Raw genomic sequence first — 25,480 nt, forward strand, 5'->3', positions numbered from 1 at the left:
GTTAACCGAAGCCCCCAATAAATCTCTTGGGAAACGATTCCCAAATTTCATACCTAACACTAGCGCGCACACACTTTTAGGCTTCTTAACTTTTCACTTGGCAAGCAGAAAATTCTTGCGGCCTTGGCTAGAAATAATTTATCATTTTCCTGGGACGACAACTACCTTTTTGTGGCTTTAAGTTTTGTCAAACTGTTTTACAGTCATTTAAAGTTTGGGTTCCTTTTTTTTGTAATTTTGGTTAAATTTCTGAAATTTGGGGGGCTAGCATTTAACCCTTACCTGGGTGTGGGGGTGACACAGCAGCAGGCCTAGAGGAATACCTCAACATTAAAATGCCATTAATGCATTTGCGTAATGTTTGAGCCCCATGCCATTTTCCCGGGGCACACCTCATTGAAAGCCCATTAAAGTGACTTATGGACCGATTCCTGGCCAGCTCCTCTTTTGCGTGGGCGAAATGTAAAAATTGCATTAAATGCGAGTGCAGCGAGGGGGGCGTTCTGTGCCGAGTGGGCGTGGCAGGTGGAACTGCATTTGTCTTATCAGCTCGGTTCGGGCCATATTCCCAGTTTTTCGCAGCCAACTGGCAAATGGCGATGGCAATGGCAATGGCAATGGCCACATTTGCCTGACCATAATGAGCGGCAATTACCGCATCGGCCGCAAATTTGCATTGCACACTGCGAAAAATGTTGCAATGCGATGGGTTAAATTGGGGGTGGGAGGGGTTGTGGGTGTTGCGAGTAAACATTGTGCAATCTTTTATCAACAGCAATAATAACAGGCATTGCAAATGCAAATGGAAATGCAAAAATGAAAAGTGCATGGGAAGGAGTTTTTTAATTGCGCCTACTTGAGCATGAAGTGAAAACGAAAATGGGGAGAAGGTTACATGGTAAAGGTTAACATTTGAAAGGAAAAATATATGAGATCAAAAAACATGATGTTAGTAGAGGTATACAAAATAAATAAAGTTATTAGATTTAAATAAAGAATATATATTTTAAACGTTTAAAACGTAAACCCAATACAAAACTTAATCTGTAAATCCTTAAATTTATGAAATTACTCAGCCATGAGTCATGTTTTCATTCGGTAACCCGTTCTAAGCAAATTATCAATTTTCTTAAGTTTCGTTAGTTTTTCATCCCCTTTCTCTGGCCTTCCGGACACTTTCACTTTGTAGCCAGCTCGAAACGGAAACGGAAACATCTGCCAGAGTCCACTTCCAGATGGAGACCAACCCCATCTCCACCAAACCTCAATCGCAAGTAGTGCGGCACAAGTTTAGAGCTAAACAAACTCGAAAACACCGAAACTGAAACTCAATTTTTCGCACAACAATGCGCTCATAATTACTACAGTCAGCCGTTTGATCGGGGAAGGGGTTTCAGGTTTCAGGACTCAGGACTCAGGCTACAGATGAAGATAGAGCTCAGCCTCAAATCAAATCAGAAACTTTAAATCTTGGACGGGTCAGGACTGGCTTCCATCTGCCATCTCGGTCTGCAACTCATCCTAATACACGGGCTCATTCAATCGTCAGTTCCAGCAATTACACGCATTTTGCGCAATTTAAACCAAATGCTAACGACAGCCAACAACCGACAGCCAACAACCAGCAAACGACAGGCGGGCGACTTGTGACAACCTTTGCTGCACCTTGGACAGGGCGAATTTTCGGGGTTCGAAAGGCGGGGTTAGGAAGCTGCTCTGGAGGTCAGAGGTCAGGCGGGGCAGCCAGGCGTTTGATGAACAACAAGTTAGAAATTTGTAAAGAATTTTGATGCTATTTGGATACCCAATAATCAGCTTCTTAATTTTTTAACAGATAGAATAAAGACTAAAATATTTTTAAACTGTAAACAAAGTATTCTACTAACTTTTAAAATATTTTAAATTAGTATTTCAATATTTTGTTAGATTTCTGTATGCAATCTTTTAGCTGTCTAAAAAAAATACAGAACAGTACTCCACACCAAAAGACGCTTTCAGTCAAATATAAAAGATGAAATATTATTTTATCTAAGCTGAGTTTATAGTTTTTGTGGATAAGGAAAATACTACATTAAGAAATGTGACATGCCTTTGATTAGTTTTGTATTACTCTTTGTTTATTATATTGCTTTGATATTCATCCCAAAATCGATATACCCCTGCTGCCTCTAAGCAAGGGGTATAAAAAGTAGCATACTGTAAATCAAAAAGTAACTTGCCTGCCATACGGATGTCATCCGTTGCAGCTCGTTCGAGCGCAAAATTTAACAATGACACAAACGCACACAAAGTTTGCTGTGGGCGGTGGGCGGGTTGTGGGTGGGGCTAAATGCCACATGCTCACCACCAACACCACCCCCTGACCCACCCCCTCCCCCTCATCACACCCAGCACAAGATAATACCTAAACACACCTAAAAACCTACAGACAACGGGCTTTGGCTTTCGGCCTTTTGGCAGCAACATGTTTGCCATAGGGGCAGTTTTGGAGAGCGAGTTGCTCATGCAGAAGCTGTCATGTCCAGCACTCGGGGAATCCCGGGAAAAGGGAGTCAAAGGGGGATTTTCAAGGGGCGGGGGGGACGTCCACCGTATACGGCAACACTTAAAAGTCACACGGGCGTGGCAAGTTAAATGAAATGCACAATTGATGTGGCCATTGTGCGTCTCCGCTCTCATTGTGTAGGTGATGTGAAGGGTCCTTGGGCGAAGGTCCTGCCAGTGACAGGATGTGCGTGTAAGCCAGAACGGAACCATATGGATTCAAAGGGGATTGGTCTACGAATACCTGCCCCAGATGATGACTGCTCCTTGGGTTTTTCACTCGGCTGGAAATCGAGACAAAAACCGAACAAGTAGATAGCTTTGGCAACAGCTGTCGCTTTCTCTTAACCCTTGCCCACCGTCGGCAAAAATGTCACCAAGGGGAAGGAAATGTGGCAACAAGCAAAGTGTAAAAAATTTCAATCAATAACCGTAACGATAACATTGTCAGCAGGAAAGGCATTCCAAAGTGGAGATGGAAAGTCAATGAAAAAGTGAGCGAATATTAGTTACTCTTCAACAAAAAGTTATTCAAATTCTTCTATGAAAAGACATATACTTATAATTTGATTTGCCAAAAGCTAAAAGCATTTATTTTCTAAGTTAACAGCTAAAAAAAATACAAGACTAATTCCAAATATTTCAAACAATACAATAGCTTGCAGACAATTAAAATAATATATAAATTAGTGGGCTTTTAATTTAATTCTTTAAATTTTCTACACTAATTAGAAGAGTTGTACTTCTCTTTATAAGTTAATAACGCATCTTCAACAAGAATTTTGTATATAATAAAGCTATATAGAATAGTGCAACCACCCGACTAGATACACAAACGTCTCTAGCTTCGTGCAACTCTTTTGGCGTACATTTGCAATAAATTTTGCCGCCTGTTGACAAGCCGCAAAGTATACTTTAAAGCGGATAAACCCGTGTCTCCTGTAGCCCAAGGAAGAAAAGGAGGCGGGGCGGGGGTTCAAAGGGTACTCGCTGGCAAACGCGATTTTTATCGCAATTCAATAGAGTTTCCGTTACATTACGCCGATGTCCTTTGTCTCCAGCGAAACTGCGGAACTAACAGCGCCACATTTTGTATCCGTGCGACGTGTCAACGTGTATTGCTTCCGCTCGGATCCTGTTTTCCAGCTCCTTCCTTTTCCCAAAAAAAAAACGTATCCTCGTGATGTTATTGCTTCTGTGTGCGCCGTGCACCTTGTGCCAAAGGACAAGACACGCCGGGAATGTTATTGAAATTTTATGTTGTCTGCGATTTCTTTTTTTGCCGGTGGATTTACATTTTGTGACAGCTGATTTATGGCCTGACGTGGGATCCTTAAAGAGCTTTACAAAGGATGCGACGGGGTAATTAGCTGAAAAAAAATCGTTAATAACCTTGCCTATGAAAAAACTTGAATTGAAGAAAATCGTATTACCAAATACATTTCTCTCTTATGTGGAAATATTAACCTGTGCTCTTTAAAGAGCTCTTCAAAGGATGTTCATGGCATAATTAGGCTGCCGCAAATGGGGTTCGTTAGCGCCCCATTCCCCACAGCAAAAGAATCCAAAAAAGGGGTTGCCTGGATAAACTTTGTGCCTTCTTCTTTTATTTTTGTTTCAGCTTGCGGAAATTGAATTAACTGGCTCAGCCCCGCTGAAATGTCAATCGAAAGTACTAAAGGCAGTGGGTGAAGTCACCTTGAGAAGAGGCTCATTAGGATTCCGTTTCTGGCGGCGAAGTTATCTGCGCTTGTTTACCTTGAAATTAAAAATGCAAAGATTCCTTCCAAGATATTTCCTTCGCCGGCTTTCGGCGGCATCTGCAGCAGGCCAGCTGAATTATTTATGGCACTTGCCGGGAGTCGAACAGAAACAGATTACAAGATTAAATTATTGTAACAAGAGCATTACGCAACTACTTTGCATAATTTACCGCAGAAAAAGAAGGACGGCGAAAGGCGCAGAAATAAAAACATTCATCTTGGCCCTAAGTCGGGACTTCTTGGCTGTGTTAAAATATGTATACAATAGGTAAAGCTCTCTCTTTTCGTCCTTTTGAGCCCCAGACCAACATTTTCGTAGGTGACAGTCGAGGTCCCACGAGGCGTATACGTAACTTGCAGTGTTTACAACAATTTGTCACTTTTGCTCAGAGACGTAGAAGTAGAAAAAGTAAGTTCGCAAAAAGGGGGAATCGCAGACTGCATGCCAGACTCCTCGGGAATGCCTAATTTGCATTTTAATTTAATTTTTTCCATACCGCGAAATGTCAACAGACAGGAGACTCGACTCGACTTGAGTCACTTGCAGACATTTTTCACCCCTCCAAGGAGTTTTCCTACTGCCTGTGTTTGTCTTTCTGGGTTTTTCTTGGCGCACTTTTAATTGAGCCCTGCATATGCATGAGCTCGTGGCAACTCTATTAAAGCGAATGCCAACGCTTTGAACTTTAGCCTGTGACTCTTGAACTTCCCACAGAATCAGCGAAAATCAATGCTCAACTTTCATCGATTGTCCGCCCATAAAACGTGGATATAAAATAAAAAGTATGGTTGTAATCCAATACGGGGGATAATACTCTGATATCTGCCCCTGCCCACGGGGGCTGTAAATTTAACAGAAATTGTCAGGACCAACCAATCGTGCAACCGTTATTACCTGTTGACCTCCACCTCCTTGGGGCACTCATTGTGTCCTGGCCACTTGGCGATGAACGTGCTGCCATTGCGGTTGCATTCCGCTTCCGTCTGGGTCACGGCTCATAATTCTTTAAATTTATGAAGTGTAACCGGAGAGGAGTCTGGCTCGGTTTTTGCACAAAGAGCGGAGTAGGGTTAAGCTTTGCATAACCAAAGGTAGATGTAAAATTCAGAGGGCTTTAGTTGAATTCATTGAATAACTACAGGTTTTTGCCTTAAAGTTGCATTACTTTGACAGATTGAAAAAAGTTGGACAAAATTTAAAAAAGGGCTAAATTTATTTTGAATTGGCAATCTCTTAGGAGTGAAAACTCTGTCGTAAAAACCTGTATTCGAAATGAAAAATATTAATCATCAATACAACAGTTAGGACAGTCTTAAAGCTCGCTGAATTTGTAGTACAAGTTAAAGCAATTTATTGTAGTATCATCTCAGACCAAGTAGCCCCTTTCATCGTTCACCTACCTTATATTCCTTGCCAACCTCATCTCTATCTAGATCTCGTCTTGTGTCACGTGACGACACTCACCTAATTTGAGAGTAGCTCTTAATCTGCGCACAATGAGATAAATACCTTTTGTGGTGCCGGTGGTTAACCGTAGAGTGCCCCGCCTTAACCCACTGGGGCCCACCCCGCTGACGTGTTTTTGTAATCCGTGGGCTGTTACCGTTACCAAGGCACTTGGCACGCTCCCGAATTGCCACTTGAAGCAAATTGCTTTGGAGCAGAACTTTCGAGACTTTGGCACGAACAACTCGGCGTTTATTACCTGTCGGCCGAGTCCACCGAGTCGCACACCCACTTTCCTCCCCGAAGGTCGCTTATCTGAAGTTGTTAATGTATTAATTTGAATTCTTTATGAGCCAAGGAGCAGCAGGTTCGTCCCAAATATGTTTGACATGGCAAATTTAGTGGAAAATTGCCGCATGTCGCTGGCCAAGTACGAGTATGCAAGTGAAAATGCTACGTGACTCCGTTGCAAATAAAAAGTCAACCAACTGGGGGAGACAAATTGGCCAGCTTCTGGAGCTCAGCAAACCCGAAGGCAGTGCAAAATTTAAAAAACAAATCACACCTACAACCGGCCAAGACAAATTTCCAGACGGTCCACTATATACGTGTATGTGTACGTAAGGCCAGGACTAACGTCCTGTCGGTAATGGAGTGGACTTTATTTGGGCTCCTTGTTTGCCGCTCCACGCTCGACTGCCCGTACCTTTTGCGGCACGCTCCGGCGACGAGCGGCGCATTTGTCAGACTCCGTCCGGATTGGGACACAAAAGTACGGACAGGCTGAAAAATGTATAGGGGATTGCATGTGATGTGCACTCGGAGAAAAAGAAAAGGACTTTTGGGTAAAAGTTAAATAACACGACATTCTAAGGTCTGTTGCTTTAACGAATTGCTTCTCTATTGAAAGAATATAAAAATGTAAATTATATTTGTATTTTGTTAAATTGCTTACTATTTAGTTGTTTTTTTTTTTTTGCTTTTTTTATAATTTCCGGAAGTCGTTCAGCGTAGGTAACTCGATATTTTGTATTTAACTGTATTCTACCGCCCTACAAGTGCGGAAAGGTATGCGTAGCAAACAAACTCATTCCACAACTGTCAACTGTTGGTTTAACTCACATTCCATTTGTCTTTCATTCCATTCCTTTACTCTACACATCACACAACAAATAAATTCTTCAAAATATTTCTTGATAGAAAACACATTTCTTTCGAGAACTGAAATTTCTTCACGAAATTTGCTGCAAATGGACAAAGAACTACAACAGCTGATCCCCGAAAGTGATCTGGATGGTATTGGAGGTTGTGAATTTGAGTCGCGATATTGCCTGGATGAAAAGACCATTCTGTCTCCGGTTGTGGGTAGTTTTCTTTCAGAATAATATTTTTTATTATTTAAAACCCTTATAGATACCCTGCTTGAACAGCAATGAAATGGTAGGCCTTCAATTGGGCGTCATGGCCAATCATATGATCCTCATGAGAAACATGTTGTGTAGTCCGCAAAAATCAGTTAAGTGCCTAATAACGGCGCCAAAAACTGAACAAAAGGATGCATCAACCAGTACTCAAATGTTTCACGGAAATACATCTTTGATTGTGTTAGGTCGCCTTCGTCAAAAGTTAGAGCAATCGGAGACCATGATCTATGACCACACTGCCAATAAGGTAATACAGATTTCGGCCCCTAGGAATTTGCCAATTTTGAAGACTTCCCAGCTTGTGTTGGAGGATGCTCCACAAACTCCACCACAGCGAGCTGTTATCAAGCTTACACCCGTAAAATTAGCCACTTCGGAGAATGGATGGGTAGCCAAATTGGATCCACCAAGGACTGAAAGTACCCCATCAAGGGAGTTAGTCACAGAGCCACTGCAGCGCTGCACCACAAGTCCTGATCTTTTCAGGCTGCACCGCCAACTCTGGCGTAGAATCCCCATACAGAATCCAACTCTGCAGCTTACCTTAGCTGTTAAAAGTAACCTGCAGGTTACCAGGACTGAAAGCAATAGGGCTTCTAAGGGCAGGGGTCCCAGCCTGATTCCCAAACTGATTCCCTACCAGGGGATCACCGTTCCAAATGTGCCCAGTTTGCCTAATTTGGCCAAAACTCGGACTCCTGTACAAGGGCAAGGCAACAGAGTGAGCCCAAAACGCATGAATTTGACCAAGAAAACTGAGGCAACGCCTGCAAACAGAAAGTCCCCATTAAAAACCACCATCTTGAACGTGCCAAAAAGCATCAGTACTCCAGTGGCTGCCCACAGACGTCCTGGATGTGCGGAACCAGACCTCCAGCAACAGAAGAACCTTCTTGAATCTCTGGTCTACCGGCAGTCGAAGGATAATCAGCGTCTAAAGACCAAATTTCGAGAGCAACAACAGGGACTGATGGCCCAAATGCTCGGTGATCTCAACCAAGCCATCGAGATCTCCAATGGACAACCCCAGCAATTTCAGCCATAATTGATCCAAGGACCGCAGAAACTATATCAAAATTTAAACGTTCCGGAATGCACTCAGAGAAAAACTGAGGAACAGCAACAGACAGGGGAATCATATTACATAATCTTCTGCCAAGAGTTTTCAATTTTCTTCGCTCGTTAATTGAAATTGAAAATTCTTGACTGGAGCATTTCCAACTAAATGGAGAGTTTACATCGAGTTGCGACAAGTGTATGTCAGTATTTCAGAAATCTGTGTATATATAAGATGTCCCCCTAGTCTTGTATTTTAATAATAATTTTTACAAATATTTTTGAATGGATTTTTATTTAGTTGCTGGTAGTTGCTTTTCTAAAATCAAAGTATTGGTCAACATATTTTTAGAAGTTTCGCTATGATTATAAGTTCATTGAATTAAAATGTAAATAATCTAAGTTCTCAAAAGGTTTTCAATTAAACTACTAAATAATTATAACCTGTTCAAATCTAAATCGATCTAAGAACTTTAAACTGATGGAGAAATTTTTAATTTATACCAAACTTTAAAAATTGAAATAGCCTGTTCCAGTTTTGGATTGCAGCACGATTTTCGGTGAATTTTCTAAACGTGAGACCAGTCGACTTATGGCATAATCCGCGAGTCCGTCGGGGACAAATATAGCGGGCATCGAGCGAGTCTAATTGCGCCCAACGTCTGCGGCATTGCCACACAAGTTGCACCGCAGTTCGTCCCACTCCCGGACCACCTGCCCGGTCGTCTCACATTGATGTCTCTATAAGAAAGTTCCCCCGAGCCATTTCTCAACCCGGCTCTTTTGCCCACATTCACTGGCGAATTCGCTTGGCCCGTTTCACTTGGCGCGCCCATAACTTGACGTGTTATTAAGTGTAAAAATTACAATTTCATAAATTGTTATGCTTTATTTAGAGTGCGCCGAGCGTTTGTTGGAAGAGCATTTCCACCGAGATCCCTCCACGACTCCCCAGTTTCCTGATCCATCGCATTGCCGATGCGTGTGGTTTTGTGTGATTTGCGTGCTTCGGAAGCTGACGATATTGAGACTTAAGTGGACATAATTAAAAGCACTTAAGAGTCGCCACAGATCGCACCGACTGAGATATAGATATGGCCAAGAGGATGAGTGAAGGCATAATGGTGAAAAACACATTGGATGGTGGCCAAATTTGCCAAGCAATTGGCAGATAGTGGAAAGATCACAGACAGTGTCTAGATTAGTGGCTATATTAAAGCGCTTTGCCTTGGGCCTCCATTTTTCCTGCATAAAAATCACATCAGATCAAGATACACAGAAAACAAATCCGATTTTAATTTTAATACCAACTCTGAATTGAAAGGTAGCTCAGTGATATTAATATCATTCTGTCATATATCTTATAAAAAACTTCCTTCATTTATAATACTTCTAAAATTAAGCCAGACGCGTATCTCATCTCATTAAATTTGAAAATGGGAAAGTAATGAGGTATGATAATTCCCACACACGCGAATTATCCATAGGCAAATGAAGTTGGAAATAGTTGACTAATCTCATGTTTTTTCACTTGGCTAATCACACAAACTGGAGAAAACTTGCATGGCGCAAACAAAAATGCCATGAAAATCATTTTGCGCTTTCACTTGGGAGCATGGGTTTATTAAATGAAGTGCACATGAAACGGGCATTTGGATTTCATGACTAGAATAAACATAATCAAAGTAATAACTCGAGCAGCTTTTGCACCCTCTCCCACAAAAACCGCTCGCCACCCCTGGAAAACATGTGAAATTAATCTTGTTTATGTTTGTGGAAGAGGAGAGAGCCAAGAAAGTTTTCTCTAAAAGTTTTCGGTTGCCTTTTTGCGCAAGTTTTCTTTTCAGCGGAGGGGGGAGGGGGCAAGAGGAAAGTGGAGAAAAGTTTTCAGTTTCGAGTGAAAATAAATAAAATCGAATGATTTCACTTTTGTTCCAGGCACGTAAATAGTTTTGCCTGCCACAGGGATAACCATTCAAGTGCAAATGCGAAATTTAATTAAAATATTTCTGAGGCGTTTAAAAACGCACTCGAAACGCTACATTTTCATATTTGAAATGCGGCGCCAGGATTTGTTTACCCCCTTGTGGGCTGGAGGTGTGCGATATATCTAGTAGACTACCCTTGTCAGCATAACCTGCTTATTCAGCAGCATAAGTGAAAAGTTCTGTCAACAAATACGAAATCAGAAAAAATTTGTTTGCCATTTAAATTCGATTTTGATCCTATTTATCCAGTAAATTGCAGCAATTGAAAGGATTTGCGAGGGAGTCGCTGCCTGCTTGTTTGATTTTCAAATTACCTTCCAAGGATATTGGGATGGCTGACTGATGTGTGACGTTGTGACGATGTGACGATGTGATGTGGTGCAAACACTTGTTAAAGCTGATCCGAGGCTTTAAGAAATGTTCATACTCCCTCTGGGACTGTTCACCACCCTCGGTGGCAAAAGATATTGAATTTCAATAGCTGCAGCTGCAGGAAATCACTTCCTGGCGACAAAGTAGACGAAATGGAAATCAGCCAGGAAAAGGACGAAGACGCAGTCAAAGAAATCCCCAAGTGCGGGTCAAAGAAAATAAAACTTTATGCAAATGCGCCACTTTGGCCGTAAAATGAAATAGTCCCCGGCCAAATTATACCTTGATGCCTGATGAGCTTCGGTTTCGCCCTCCTGGCCTTCCTGTCTGGATCTTGGCCAATTGTCCTGGACGTGAATTGAAACAAAAGGGACTTTGTTTCGATTCCTCCCGCCCTTTCAGTAGTTTGGGAACCCGAGCAGGTGACTTCAACTTTGGAAACTTTTGCATTTTACAATATACAATTTACCTACATTTACGTTGTTCCCCAGGGGAAACTTTTCCTGCGACAATAAAACGGCCAACTTCATGCCGGAAGTTGTTACGGACACTCTGTCCGCCGTCTGTTTTTTTGGCCACTCATTATAAACATTATTATTATTATTATTATTCCAGTGCCACCGAATCCGCCTTTTCCTGCTGCGTGTTGGCTCCATTTTTGACCGGAAACGGATGCTGTTATTAATTCACATGTCCGGCAACTGATGTGGGCTATCATCAGGTATTCCCCGACTCGACTCGAAGTGCTGCACTTCTGCTTTCTCTGCTGATTCCTAATTAAATTTGCCACTTTATTTGCCCTCCTTTCTTTCTTTTCCTCATTTTCCCACTCCACTCACAGTGCCGTCTTAATTGTGTTTGTGCTACTCTATTTCATCCACTCACACAGAAACGAGAACTCATTTATGCCACACAGCTTCCTGCGTCTTGGTCCTGGATTCTCGGATTCTTGGATTCTTGGATTCTCGCTCTGAGTCTGAGGTGGCTGTTTGCGCTAAAATAATTGAATTAATAATTGCTGCGTGTGGTTTTCATGCTTTTCCAGCTAAGACAAGTAAGAATGCCTGGCATTTCTTACGGAGCGTTTCGACAATGGGATACCCAAGAAAACTTGCCTTAAAAATAAAAGAAAATATTATTTTTTAATAATGGAAACAAAATGCTTAAAATATATATAAGAAACAACAAGTCAGACATCTTTATTGAATAAAAATTAACGATTTAAAAAGTCATTTTTAAACGGACAAACTCGTATCATAATTAAATATGTTCGTTTATCAAATGTATAAGCTTGCACTATTATTAAAACTTCTATATCTGGTTTAAGTACTATAATTTAGGAAGATAGTTTACATATATTTGAATCAACACAATATACCCCTCAACTTCTCAACTGTTGGGTATAGAAAAAACCCAAAGTGCTTAAGCCTGAGCTTGGATCCGAGCGTAGTCGTGTGCAACTTTTATCTCTGGCAGCTCTTGCCGATGGAGCTGTCTTTGCCCCAATCCTCGGTGCCCCCTTTGGAGGAAAGTTGCTTGGATGCCTTTACTTGCTCACTGATTTAATAAATTAACGTTAATTAGCTGTTGTGGTCGATGGGGATGGGAAACTGGGTTAGCTTAAAAGACAATAATGCCATGGATCCGGCAACTTTAGCCCTGGCTGTACGTGATTTCCGCGGCTGCTCCAAGATTTAGCCCGTAACCCCCAGTTCGATGTGTGAATTATGAGCTGTCAGAAAAGTGAGGGGGCGTGGCATGACGGTGTGCTCAATTCGAACCGATAACTCATAAATGTAAATGGATGAGCTTCTGTTTGTTCGTGCCATTTTAATTAGCCAAATGAGTAGCCAAAGATCAGCAATGGGCTTATTTCCAGGAAGCCAAATTGAGTCAATACACAAAATGAATTCATCTCAACTTGGAGCAGTAATAAACCAGCACAAAGAATCCAATTAAAGTCACTGGCCAAGGCCGCAGGCTCTCGACTTTTGGTCAATGCAATTGCAGGGCGGTCAAGAGTGGCAGTCAAAAGTGAGCCAAGGAAGTTGACCCAAGCTGGTTGGAGCAAAGTTGCTTGAGACATTCGCCTGCGGCCCAAGGGCCATTGAGTGAGCTCTCAAGGAGCTGGCCGGCATTTAAATTGAAATTAACATCCTGTCGCAGGATCCTCACATGCGGACTCTCCTCCGAGATGTGTGCTCATTATACCAGGCAAGGCGAAGTCAAAGCCAAAGACCGAAAAGGAAAGAAAAGGAAACGGCAGCCGACGACAAAAAAGGCCAAAAGAAATACTTGCCAACAAGTGCTGGCCAAAAGCAAAAGCCGGCAACCAAAGGCAAAGCCAAAGGAAAGTGTCAAGCAAACATCTGACTAAACAAACACTATCACATGCCTGCATAATACAGTAGGAGAAAAGTGTTTTACCCAATATTGCTGATTAGCTACCATTAGTAATATTAAAACTATTGATGACTTGTTTAAATGTCAATATAATAATAATTACTTAGAGGCTTTTCAAAAGGCAATAGCCTTGAAGCTTAAAATATTTAGCCTGGAGAATTCACAAAGCAAATAATTCATGTTGAGATTAGCATAGTTTAGATTGATTTAAATAAATGAATATTTGGTTCTTATTAGATATTTTGAGTAATAATGTACTAAAATAGAAAATGCAAACATAATTTGCTAACAACTTTAAGCACCGAAATAATATACCATCTCTTGAATTTTATTGTGTATTTTGCTCAGTGTTTCATATCTTACACCCATACTTACAAAAAAAAATACCCACACATCTAGGGAGGGCGGCACACACTGGTGTAATTAAGAGGCCATTGTTATTTCGCTGACAAAAGTGAAAGATCCCATGATGGATAACAGGCGATGTTGTTGTTTTTGTCGCCTCCTTTTTGGTTTCGTCCTTTGCCTGTTGACACTTCAAAGTGCGACTGTCTGCGTGAGTATCTGTGTGGCGGCTCTTTGATGTATTCAGCCACCGCCTCACATCAGCCAACTTGACACATTATTCCCAATCTTGCAATTATTCTTACCTCAGCCTTTGACGACAGCAATTAAAAGTCTCTCACACACAAGCACAGTACACACACACACACACACACAAGCACGCCTTAAAGGACTAATTTCACATATACATGTGTAACCGAGTATGCTGATGTCTGCATAAATATTTAATGTGTTTGCCTTGTTAGTGGCGATATCACTTTATTCTGCGGAAGGATTAAATTAATGCCAAACGTGTGCGACACACACATACCCCCGCCTATACACTCTTAACCCCAGAAAGCCCACCAAAACACAACTCGCTTGTTGTTTTAGGTATCGCAAAACACACAGGATGTACGGCAAATGGGTTTGAAATAGGCGGGGGTTCGAGTTTTAGTGGCTGGCGTCGGCAAACAGACAAGTGGAAACCGCTACTTACACTAGTTAGCTAGCTAATCAAATTAGTTTTATTAACACGTACGACAACAAGTGCGTATGCAAGCTTACACCAACATATACATATGTGCGAGATAAACGTGTTAATTGCGTGCGAAACCGTTTAATGCGTGAGCAAATTTAGAACACTAAAAGCGTTGCCTACTTTTCAGCGAAGTAATTTAGGATTGAGATATAGGATCTGTTGAGCTTTCAAATTATGTAAGAAATTTCAATAAATTAAACAATTCTGGTACAATTTAAAATGCTATCGATTGCATCATAAGAATATAATGCAGGAAAATTTTAGTTTTAACTATTCTTTAGGAAATAGAAAACATATCAGTACTCTAAAGTTTTAGTTAAACATATTGGATTTTGTATAGCCAAGAAACATAAAATATAAAAATGGGATTAACAAGCTCAAGTAATAACTCTAGCTTGAGTGAAATAAAATAATCGGAACATGCTGTTAATAAATCTCAGTAGTTAATCCCCCATCTAAGAAGCATTCAAATGAAGTTTCAGCTATGCTAGGCATATCAATGTGGCTATTCTTATTATCCTTTCAAAAGTTGAGGAGTGTGTGGCACACAAATGGCCAGTTAATTAGGGCGCTGACATCAGCAGCTGAAACCCGATGACAACCCTGAATTACAAACTAAAACCAAGGGGCTTCTTCAATTACACGACTGACCACCATAATTAATGTTAATAAATAATAAATTTACATATAAAATCGTCCCCAAAAGCATGTGAGACGCAAACTGAGACATGCAGAGAAGTGAAAGTCCGCAGCGGCATACAAATCTCCGTAATTAAAGGACCCAGCGATGCCAGGACTATGATAACATGAAAAAACCCGAAAGGAAAACGGAAGCGTTTAATTAACTTGTTTTGTTCCGTCTGCCTCTCGACTCGATTCATATAGTATGGCAAGCGTATCGGACAATTAGTGTGGGCCAGAAAAATCGAAAGGGAAATTGAAAGTGTGCGTATCATAAATTGCTGACCCACCACCACCGACCGAAATCAGATTGAGCCAAACCCCAAATTGCATTATCCAAGGCCTACAAGCCACAGGAAACTTTATCTCGTAAGAAAAGTTGAAGCTCGAACATAAACCGCATCGCCAAAATGTACAAGTGCAACTGAGACGAGCATTTATCGAATTGTTTCCAATCTTTTTGACAACTATTTTTGGGTGTAAACTTTTTCAATTATACTTGGATATTTTCTTCGGCCAACAAAGGGTTGAATTCAGGCATTCGAGCATTAATTTCAATCAATTTTCGAGCTCTCCTCAACCGTGAAGATAAGAAAGCCAGTCAGCAAATTAATTAGCATTCATTGCCTGCCCAATTGAGCTTGTAAATATTTCATTAATCGCCGAAAAAGTCTGCAAATGCGAGGCATTAATAAAAGTTCACTTGATGGATGGCTTGACCCTTTCGACAAAGTGAAAAGCGCCGAGAAAGGCTGTGCTGCCACTTATAGTACTTTACCTACTCCCTAGTTGGCGAACTTTTAATTTGGCTCACATTCTCATTTGCGAGAACAAAGTCACTACACAACAAAAGATGCCAATTTAATCTAATCCCTGTTGGCCACATGGGACACTTGTTCGTAAAGCCACTGGCCAGGACTTCACGACCCAGGGAACGTGAGAGTGTCCTGTGCACAGGAAATGACTTCAGTGCCGGACCCTTTGTGTATGTGTGTGTAAGATGTTGGCACCAGCAGGTAACTTCCGGCATAGTCAAATTGAAAATGGCTTCGCCAGACCACAATCCCCATTTCCCCCTTTCCCTGGGGATCCTGCCAGCTGCTCTACTTTGCTGTGGCCAGAGTGTAAAGTTGTCTGCACTCGCAAAGTGTGACAAATTAAATTAAAGCCAAAAGTCCACCAGAGGTAGTTGCAGTAATTGCTTAATGCCCACTCTCAATTAAACTCCAGAAAGGAGTTTGCTTTCAAGGAAGCGGCATGGAAAAAGGAGTAGGATATGGGGTCGTGGAGGTGGTCTTATTCCTTCGAACACGTGAGTTCTTGAACTGCGACCAGCACTTGCACTTGACTTATGACATTAGAGCGCAGACACAAATCTTTATGAGCCGCGCTCTCCTGCCAGGACATAAGTAAGAAAAACTACAGTTTCCACTTAGCGCTGGTCCAAGTCTAGCGCCACACACTCACACACGCATGCCAGGATACACTGTAAGTGGCAGCTGCGAGTGGACAGTGACAAAAACCTCGGGCACAATGCACTGAAAAAATTTAAAAGGAACTGCAAAAGTTATTATTGAAAGATATTGAAACATATAACAGAGATTTATTTTAAAAGGATATGATATTGTTGTGACTGTGTTATTAAATAAGAGTAAACTTGTTTCTAAGTTTTATATTTACAAGCATAAATTAAAATCTTTCAAATCATTATGCATTTAAATACCCCGTAATTTTCAAGCACACTTTATTCATAAAGATTAAGTGTCTTTAAAAATGTATAAGACATTGTGACTTGGGCTTACATTTTAAGTCCTTATTTACTTTAGGATAAAATTGTCTTCGTAAGCTAAATTACATTCTTTTGAGACAATTAAGTGTTCAGTTATTAGTTCTATTGACTTGCATTTATCAAAAAACCCTTTTTTGTAAGCACCTCCCCTTTATTTTCTGCCAGTGCACATTTAAGACCATTCAAGCAGCCAGACTGACGCATTGTTGTGGTCATAAGTCAGCGTGTGGACAAAAAACCTGTGCACTCAGTTGAAAATCTTAAAGATAAATAAAGACCGGGGGATTTTTCAGAGCCAAACCTGAACTTTGACCCCAAAACCGGCAACCGCAAAAGGCAGCAAACAAACCAAAGACGCAGAGGGAGAATTGGCGAGAAGATGATGAGCAGGACAGAACGATTATGACGCTGCCGGCGCCCAGCGAAGCGCAACTGATGAAGCCCACTTAGAGGTGTCCCTGCTCCTCGTTCCTCCCCCGCTTTCCCTTTGGCTTTTCCTGCTCATTTTCCATTTCCCTGCTACTCCTCGCATGGACAGTGGTCAGCAGGGCCTGGCAACATTTGCCGTTGACAGAGAGCAGGAACACGAAGATGGAAAGCGAAGAGTGGAAAAAATGCGAAAGAACATTATAATTATGGACATCGACTATGTAAATACCTGGTATCCAATCGTCTGGGAGAAAATTAAAATTAAATTACTCCAAGATTTTCTTTTATCTGAACTCTTAAGTAAATACTTCTGTTCAGCTTCTGTAATTGTAAAATTTGTTTAATGATAGTCAAACGTTTTGTAAAAATTCTTTTAAAAAACACTTTTACCACTTCAATTTTCAACCTATCCAATTTAAAGGTGAATTTGTAAACTTAGTTTGATTGCTCAGTCTTAAAGTTTGTTTTCTTTATATTAAGTTATTAAGATTTCAATATACCCTTGTATACCTCCATTACCAAGTATAAAGTGCCAAGAGAAGCAGCTGAATGAGTCAGTGGTCGTGGAGACGTGTGTTGGGCTACTTGGGGTCGTCTGGACAAACATTACCCATCGTCGGACACCACCGGACATGACCAAATGAAAATGTGTAAGGCTGCCCCTTGGCGAAGTCGTCGTCGCCACCGCCGCACAATTATTACTTCAACTTTTCATTTGGGTCTCTCCACTCTGCGGGTTTTCCCGGAGACTCGAGGTACTGCAGGATTGCAGGATCGCCGAATGGCAGGATACTCCTGGCCATGACTTGTAATTTCGCTTCCTGCGTCTCATTTTTCATATTTCAACGCTTTGAGTGCCATTTGGCAAACTGCAAACTGGAAACGGCAACGGCAACGGCAACGGCGACTGGCCAACAAGGTAAACAGACAATTTCTCAAGCGACTAATGCCCTGACTTATTGTTGAACTTAGGGGAAAGGATTGGAATGAGTGAGTGTGGGACATGTTCTTGTGCTAACAGACAAACCTCAAAGCGGGTTCTGCAGCCATAACCAGGGTCAGTCTTTTATGGAGGGTGTTTGTCAAGCGACGGTCTTATTTTTGCAAGGCTTAATATTTAATATCTTTAGAATATTATAATTGGGGTAAATAGATTTGGATTGGGGATTGTTAAGCCTTTCACACACCAGTTGATTGAGTACCTTGCAGTTCTATAAAAATCTTTAAGAATTATTTGTAAATATTAATCAAAACTTTCATTACGAGAGTTGTATTATTTAAAACTTAATTATTAAAACCAATATTTTGTCAGAAATTTGAAATAAAAATGATTGATTTTAAATACTATTATTTTGACTTTTACTTGATCAAGTTATGGGCCTAGAAAATCATTTTTTGTTGACTTTCTTACATAGATAAACAAATAGTTAAAGGAAAAACCGTATGCAAAAACACTTTTCGATTAAAATGCCTAAAACATCGCACCCATAAGATTATATGATATTAATTAACATAATTTATTTTGTAAAATGGGGTAGTCAAATAAGATGATAAATTAAAATATTTTGATAACGCAATTAATAGCTTAGGTGCATTTTTTTATACAATTGCAGTAACAATTTACATGTCTACAATTTCTTAGGAAACTTTAGCAAAATTTATTGCGTTTCTGAACATTCCTTGAGCAGTTCGAGTCAAGAACCCGACCGAAGAAAGGCATCGAAACAATAACGCCCCTAATCTTTGATCTATCCGAAACATTGATGATAGCTTTAGATATCTGTTTATGATGGTCGCGTCGATTTCAGGCCACAAAGAAAGAGTTCAATAGCAGCCGAAGGAATGATGGTTCGAGTTCAATGTCAAATCGCTGACCTCTGGTAGAGGATGGCCAAAAATGGGTGGCAACAGATTGCGCATACGACCTGTTGAAACAGTCGAAAGTCGCAGTTGCAAAAAGCTCCAAAAGAAGCGAATAAAAACGCAGAATTATAAACAAAAACAGCCTACATGGAGAAAAGAGAAGAGAGGAGGGCCATAAAGAGCCTAGCAAAAGTACAGAATTTATGTGTATAAGTAAGCCACGAAGGTCATATTAAATTGCCATAAAGAGCTATCGATTTTATCTGCAACAATGAGAGAAGGAAAATCGCTGCGCACAAGAAAATGCTACAGCATCCTAACGAGGACACTGACACCGCCGAGAAAATGTGGGGGAAATGTGAGGGGCAAAGCGGAGGGAAAGCAAAGAAAAGAAACAAGGGAAAAATAAAGCAGCGGGCAGTCGGAAAATCCATAAAGAGGCGCGTCTGCGAGGGGCCGAAAAGAAAAGTTTTTCCCTTGCTCCTTTTGTGTGTGGCCTCCTATTTTTCCGCTTCCTCCCCGCTTCTCAGCCTTTTGGCCACTGGCTAATTAGAAAAGTTTTCCCCTTTCCATTGGGGCGAGTAGCTTCGCGCTCATAGGTGCGAGTAGCCGAGTCGCCATTTTTTAGCCCACGTGGCGTATGAGCGACGGAGACGGAGCGACGCTGGTGTCACACCTACTTACCTACCACACGTAGCCAGGAGCTCAACCATTGGCTGGCATAAATCACAGTTACCCCCGGCCCCCCATTTTCGGCATTTCCCAGCATTTTCCTCCTGACGAAGCGGAGCACCTAACGCACTCGGAGAGACACACCTTCATTTGTGGAGAGGAGCAGGGGCTGGGTTTTAGTTAGCTTGAGTTTCCCGGCGCACCTGCTTCGCTCTCTCGGCTTTCGCTCTCTCTCTTTCTCTTTCTCTCGCTTTCTCATTTGTATTTACCTAAGACAGCAGTGGAAAAGTGGAAATAAAAAAAAAGGAAAAGGAAAAGCTGGCAAAAAACCGAGTACCTAACGAGCAAAAGCTGCGCACCTAAACCTGCGCTACACAAAAACTCCAGACGAACTGAGAGCACCTCACAAACACTCACGCACACTGGGAAAAGCGGAGGAGGAAAAGCGGCGGAGAGGAGGCAGAGGAAAAACGGCAGGGAAAAGGTGAAAGCCGAGCCACCAGATGAGAACAGACGACGTTGACGAGCACACAACGAGGGAAAATGACGATGACGTTGATGGGAAAAATAAAGCAAGATGGGGGAAGAACAGAGGAAAGTGCGGGAGAAATATAGCAAAATAAGTGCAATATGGGAAATAAATAGTGGCCAGCTGAAGCTAAAGAAAACATTAAAATAAAACCGGGGTAAATAATGCAAATCGTAAAATCAAACCAAAGGGTAATACTTGTACGTTTTTTATTCGGAGAAATCAAGAAAAGGGTTATAGTTTTATAGTGGCATAAATAACAGAGCAAATTTCCAGCTATGATTTTCTTTTGGCCGTCGGAAAAACACATGGAGCCCCACCCCCAAGTGGAAAACCCCTCGAAGGTGCTTTGCTTTGGTTGGCTGCCAACATTTTCGTGCTCACCTTAAAAAGCGTAGGTAGCACGGCCATATATGGCACTGAGTGCAAGCGAGACAGCAGGACAGGCAACAACCTGGCTGTGATTGTGTGTGTGTTGGCCAGAATATCTGTGTGTATGTGTGTGTGTGTGAATGTATCTGTGAGAGCGAAGCTAACGAACGAAAAACGCACGACGAATAACAACTGTTACTTGCGGTTGAGGTTGCAGCTGGGTAACTCAAAGGGGGGCTGGAAAATCTAGGGGAGGGGGTGGAAAATCAGGGGATGGGGGGCTTTCACACAGGTAAGAGAGAGAGGTAACAGCGCAGCTGGCACCTACATCTAGGCATGCCGCACTCTTCTAGCCAAAACGACGACAACGAGGCCAAAACGAAGACGATGGGCCAACACCTAAAGCAGGTACATATAGACACATATATACACACAAATGGGGAGCGAGGGGAGGGGGGCTCCTGACGCAGGTAGATTGGTGGATGCGTAAGGTACATTATATATATCTCAGCCAGACTTCAAGCACGTGTCGAGATATTCTCTGAGGTGTGAGCAAAGGACATGCGCAGTGCCCAAACTCTCTCTCCACAGAGCGGAAAAACTTTCGCTGTTAACTAACAGCAGGGGAAATTCAGGGGCAGCCACTAACATGGCCCCATATCGTGTGCGAAAATGCAAAAGAAAATTCATAAACAATGTTAATTTATTTTAGCCACTGCAGCTGTCTTCGCCTGACAGTTGGCCCAAGATATGGCCATAAAATACAACCCACACACACTCACACTCATGGAGACATTGACCCACAAAGGAAATTAACATAATTGTTGATTCTTGCATTTTATTGTCAAGTGCGGTCTGGCCTTGTCCTTAGCCGAATCGATTTTGTGTAAAATATAAGTGCCAAAACTGATGATAAAGCTTTTGTCCGGGGAGCGGAGAAAATTAAAGGGCCAGACCATCCACTCGAAGTGCACACAAGTATGCAGTGTACAAGAAAAGGATCAGTTTTATATTGTGGTATTTTATCCTTGATACATGCATTTTCTTAACATCAATTTATGACGTTTTTGATTTTTGGCTTACGAAAGTTCTTTAATGTTTGTGATAATTTACCAAATTAATTAATTACCAAATATAAACAAAGTAATTATACATTCATAACATTAAACTTTCTCTATTCCAAAAAACTGTTTCCTCTAATTGAATTTTAATTTCTATTGATTGCACTTTTCGACCTTTCTGCTCTCTTCAAACAGAAAAGTTGTGCATACGCCACGTTGCCCCGCAACAAGCCAACCAAATTTGCATTGTTGTCCTTTTTGGGAGGAGACCAAGTGAAAACTTTGCTCGCACTTTTCCCGCTTCTTTTTAGGGCCGTCGATGGAAAACGGAGCAACAGGATGCAGAGTGAACTTTCCTTGTTGCTCTTTTGGCTGCTACAAATAACCGGCATCAACTTTAATCACCTGCTTAATTAAATCAGTTTCGCCCGTCGCAGGTCCCCAACTTCTATTTCCCCCACTTTTGCAGGATGGTCATTGTTCTGTTGTCCTGACTCCTGGCTGCCTGCATAAATTATGTGCTGCATAATCACCTACAAGCGTTCTATTTAAGCTCCTGGCAAGTGTCCTTTGCACTCCATCCCCGCAGCTCCTTGTTTTTTGACCACTTTTTTCCTGCTGGTCGCTGATGGCCGATAAAGTTCTTAAATCATTTACATTTTCCTTGCCTTTTCTTTATTTTTCCTTCGGTGTGGTTTTCATTTGCTTAATGCTTGCGTTGAGTTTTTGTTTTAACGCAAGATTCAGATGCGGATTTATGTTTTTTAATTCCATTAGAGCGTATTTTCCTGGGGGAAGATTAAGATAATTACCAGCGGTAAAGACGGTAAACTAATACGGAGTAAAGGCTATTTTAAAAATAAAGCGTTTAAGAATGTTAAGCCATCTGTGAAAGGTTACAAAAAAACTGTAGTTTTTGCCCCAAGATTTTTTTAACAAAATATAGTTAATGGCTTGAAAATATTTTTCGTTGAAATATTCACGTTTTTTTGTTTGGATATTTGGTACATGGAATGCATGTACCAACAAAACAACCAATGCTAAGCCAACATAAAAGAAGAATAAAACCCTGAAATATTACATGTTTATTTGACGTATAACTTTCGTTATCAATTTCTACCCCCATAAATAAGCCATCGATGTTTGTTCAATTGTAAGCGAAACCACAAAAGCAATTAACAAAGACACAAGGTTAATTGGCAGCCCCCCGACCTTCACTCCCCAATTTCAGAGTCCCTCCTTCTATGGTTAATGTAATGGACCGCAATTTACGTCAACTTAATACTCATTTCTGGGCAAGAGTTTTTCGGCTGCTCCAAGGATATGTGTGTGAATGGGGAGCTGGGTATGCCGAATGGGTGGTCCAGTGAGGTTGATTTGCTGCTCCATTTCTCGCACCACTCGAAACGCCTAGGTAAGATTTATGGGAGTGTGGGGGAGTGTAGTCATTTCTTGACTCAAAGGACCTCAAGTGTGCAACGCAATTTGGTGAAAGTATCAAATTTCTCCCACAAAACACTTTCACCACGGCATCGCCAGCTTCCTTTTGATTTTTTTCCTGCTACTGCGGCCACTGGACGTAGAAAAGTAAACAGAAGGTTAATGGATTTGACACACGGTTCCCAGGCATCTACGGCACTTGGGCGTGAAATGGATATGCTTTCAGGCTAGGCACACACGATAAGGTCGGAGAAGGTGGAACGAAATCGGAGGAAAGGACATTGCTTTGTTTACTCACAGCACATGTAAAGATCCTTAAAGATGTGGTGGTCCAAAAAGTACAGCTCTATGAGTTTATTACGTTAGGTTATTATATAAGTCTATAGGAATTGCATTTTAAGGCAGAGAACGTTTTTTAAAAATTTTAAATATATTTGGGTTTTGGGAGTCCTTTATACACTACTAAACTTAATCTATCTATCCACATCGATCAAATTGAATCTACAAAAAAAATCCCATTTATCCTAGAAATCTCCAAATCGATTCCAATTTTGCTCTACATTTTTCCTAGCTCAAGTTGCCTTTGCACTTGAAGCTAATGCTTGACTTTCTGAGCAACTTTAATATGTTTTCCCACTCTGTTTGGAAAATTCACCCACCAATTCGCATTGCTGGTCGTGTTTATTTAAACTTTCGCTGCACGTCCTCGAATCCAGAAGCTGCAGGCTCAAAGTTCCAATCAGTCGTGCCTTTTGCCGTCTGGCTGACAATTGGCCAGGACACTCAGGACACTCAGGACATCGCCCACTCCGCAGCGGCACGTGCTCGCTGGGGGGATCGAAATAAGGCGAAGAAAACTGCAACTGTTTACGGGAAATTCGCGCAGTTTTTTGCTCCATTTCACTTTCACATCCACATTCAAATAACAAATAAATGCAGCTGCAAATAAATCATGTGCGAAGGTGTCCTTAGCCACCGCAGGCAATCTGCGCCACTGACAGTTTTAATGCCGAATGAAGTCCTGTCTGCCCAGCCACTCCCCCTTTTTGCCACACCCCCCAACCACCTCCCACCACCCACTCCCAAGGTCTCGCACTTGTGGCATATGTGTGACGTTTCAATATCCTGTTGCGTGATTTTTATTTTCATATTTTTTATGGAGATTTTCCCGGTGCGTGTGTGTGAGTATGTGAGGTTGTGAGAATGCTACGTGAAAAGTCGCAAGTCACAAATCAAAATGCTCGCCATTGTTTGGCTTCGGTTTTGGTTCCACTCTGTATGTTTTTGTTTTCGCATGTTCTTCTTGTTGGCTTCGCTTCGTTTAGGCCTTTGAGCTGTCTACTTAGGGGGTTTGGTGTATATACCCATAAGGGGTTTGGTGCTTCAGATAAAGAGTCACGCCAGCAGCCAATAAATCAAAATATGTATTGCTCGCCCCCATAACTCGATTTTTATACCGTTTTGCGTTAGTTGTTGATTTTCTGATTTATGTCACGGTGATTTTGCTTTGTGTTTTGGATTTTTGATAAGGCAAAAGTTCAAATTGGGAAAGTTAATTGAGCAAGAGTTCACTTTAAAAAATGCTATCCTGATAAATTAGAAAGTTTCGTATATTAATCTGGTTACCATTACAAAATTCAAAAGTATATAAAAAACTGTTTTCAAGCAACTTAAGATCTTACAGGTTTTCCTTTTTAATAATGGATTTCTGTAAAAAAATCTATATCTTTTTCCATAACGTATTTTATTCATCCAATTTCCACACATATTGCACTACCTAAATCCACAACTTCCGCCCTTACTGAATTGTAATATCCATTTACTACAAGAGCTGGCAAAGTTTTCCAATACCATTTGCCATAATTCTGCTTTGCACATTGACACCTAACCGAAAGGCGTTCAATAAGAGCCAAAAGACAAGGCGGGCAAAAAAATGGAAGGAGCCAGGGGATGGCTCTAAAAAATTGTGAAAAGCACTCGAAATCTTGGACAACACTTTTCCGACTTGGACATGGACACTTAACTGACAATGTCTGACCTTTTCAGCAGCAGAAGTCGACGAAAAGTAAAAGCAAAATTTAAGCAAAATCGCACGAAGACATAACAAAATTTTTGATGTATGTACAAATGTGGGGGGTCCGTTGTAAAAGGGAGGGATTGGAAAATGCTTACGTGATGTTCAAGTTTTTTGTGAAGGTCGCAGGGAGGTTAGGGGAGGAAAAAGCAAGGAGGAGTTGGACAAGTCAAGTCAGCGCATTGTTGCATATGTAAAGAAAAGCCTGGAAAACGGAAAAACTCCAAAGGGAAGGGCTGTGAAAATGAAGATGGAGACGGCGCCTTTGTGTCACAAGTTGCCAACACATATTTCCCGACTCCACGAAGAGTTCCATAGTCAAACTTAAAACTGTCAAAAGTTTAGCCATCTCTTTCTAGCTGTTTGCACCCATCTCTTTCTCCGCTCCTCTACCCGTCTATGTCTATACGTGAGGCTTCCACATTTGGCCGCCTGTCAACAGCTGCTCCTCAAACGCAGTTCAATATTGATTCAACTTTCTGGCCAACA

General features: G+C 41.4%; 2 protein-coding genes across 3 annotated transcripts; both read left to right on the forward strand.

Moving 5' to 3' along the window:
* The first annotated feature begins 6,879 nt into the window (after nucleotides 1-6,879).
* On the forward strand, nucleotides 6,880-8,512 carry LOC108148519. Of its 2 annotated transcripts, none has more exons than XM_041709624.1 (2): nucleotides 6,880-7,112; nucleotides 7,168-8,512. In XM_041709624.1, the coding sequence occupies exons 1-2, from the start codon at nucleotides 7,005-7,007 to the stop codon at nucleotides 8,221-8,223; spliced, it is 1,164 nt and encodes a 387-aa protein (XP_041565558.1). In that variant the 5' UTR covers nucleotides 6,880-7,004; the 3' UTR covers nucleotides 8,224-8,512. The 2 variants fall into 2 exon arrangements, with proteins under 2 accessions (XP_041565558.1, XP_017131046.1); XM_017275557.2 differs by having other exon boundaries at nucleotides 6,881-7,115.
* Nucleotides 8,513-17,761: 9,249 nt separating this feature from the next.
* LOC108148453 lies at nucleotides 17,762-18,032 on the forward strand. Its single transcript, XM_017275487.1, is given in 3 exon segments — nucleotides 17,762-17,849; nucleotides 17,852-17,899; nucleotides 17,953-18,032. Coding segments are annotated over 3 exon segments (216 nt in total).
* The last annotated feature ends 7,448 nt before the right edge of the window (nucleotides 18,033-25,480 follow it).

The sequence above is a fragment of the Drosophila elegans genome, unplaced genomic scaffold (genome assembly GCF_018152505.1).
Source record: "Drosophila elegans isolate 14027-0461.03 unplaced genomic scaffold, ASM1815250v1 contig_476, whole genome shotgun sequence".
Classification (NCBI taxonomy): Eukaryota; Metazoa; Arthropoda; class Insecta; order Diptera; family Drosophilidae; genus Drosophila; species Drosophila elegans.

Bases quoted from the DNA above. Each gene is read 5' to 3' on its own strand.
- LOC108148519 (XM_017275557.2), top strand. From the start codon at position 7,005: ATGGACAAAGAACTACAACAGCTGATCCCCGAAAGTGATCTGGATGGT. The intron at 7,116-7,167 runs GTGGGTAGTTTT...AAACCCTTATAG, and splicing joins AGACCATTCTGTCTCCGGTT to ATACCCTGCTTGAACAGCAA.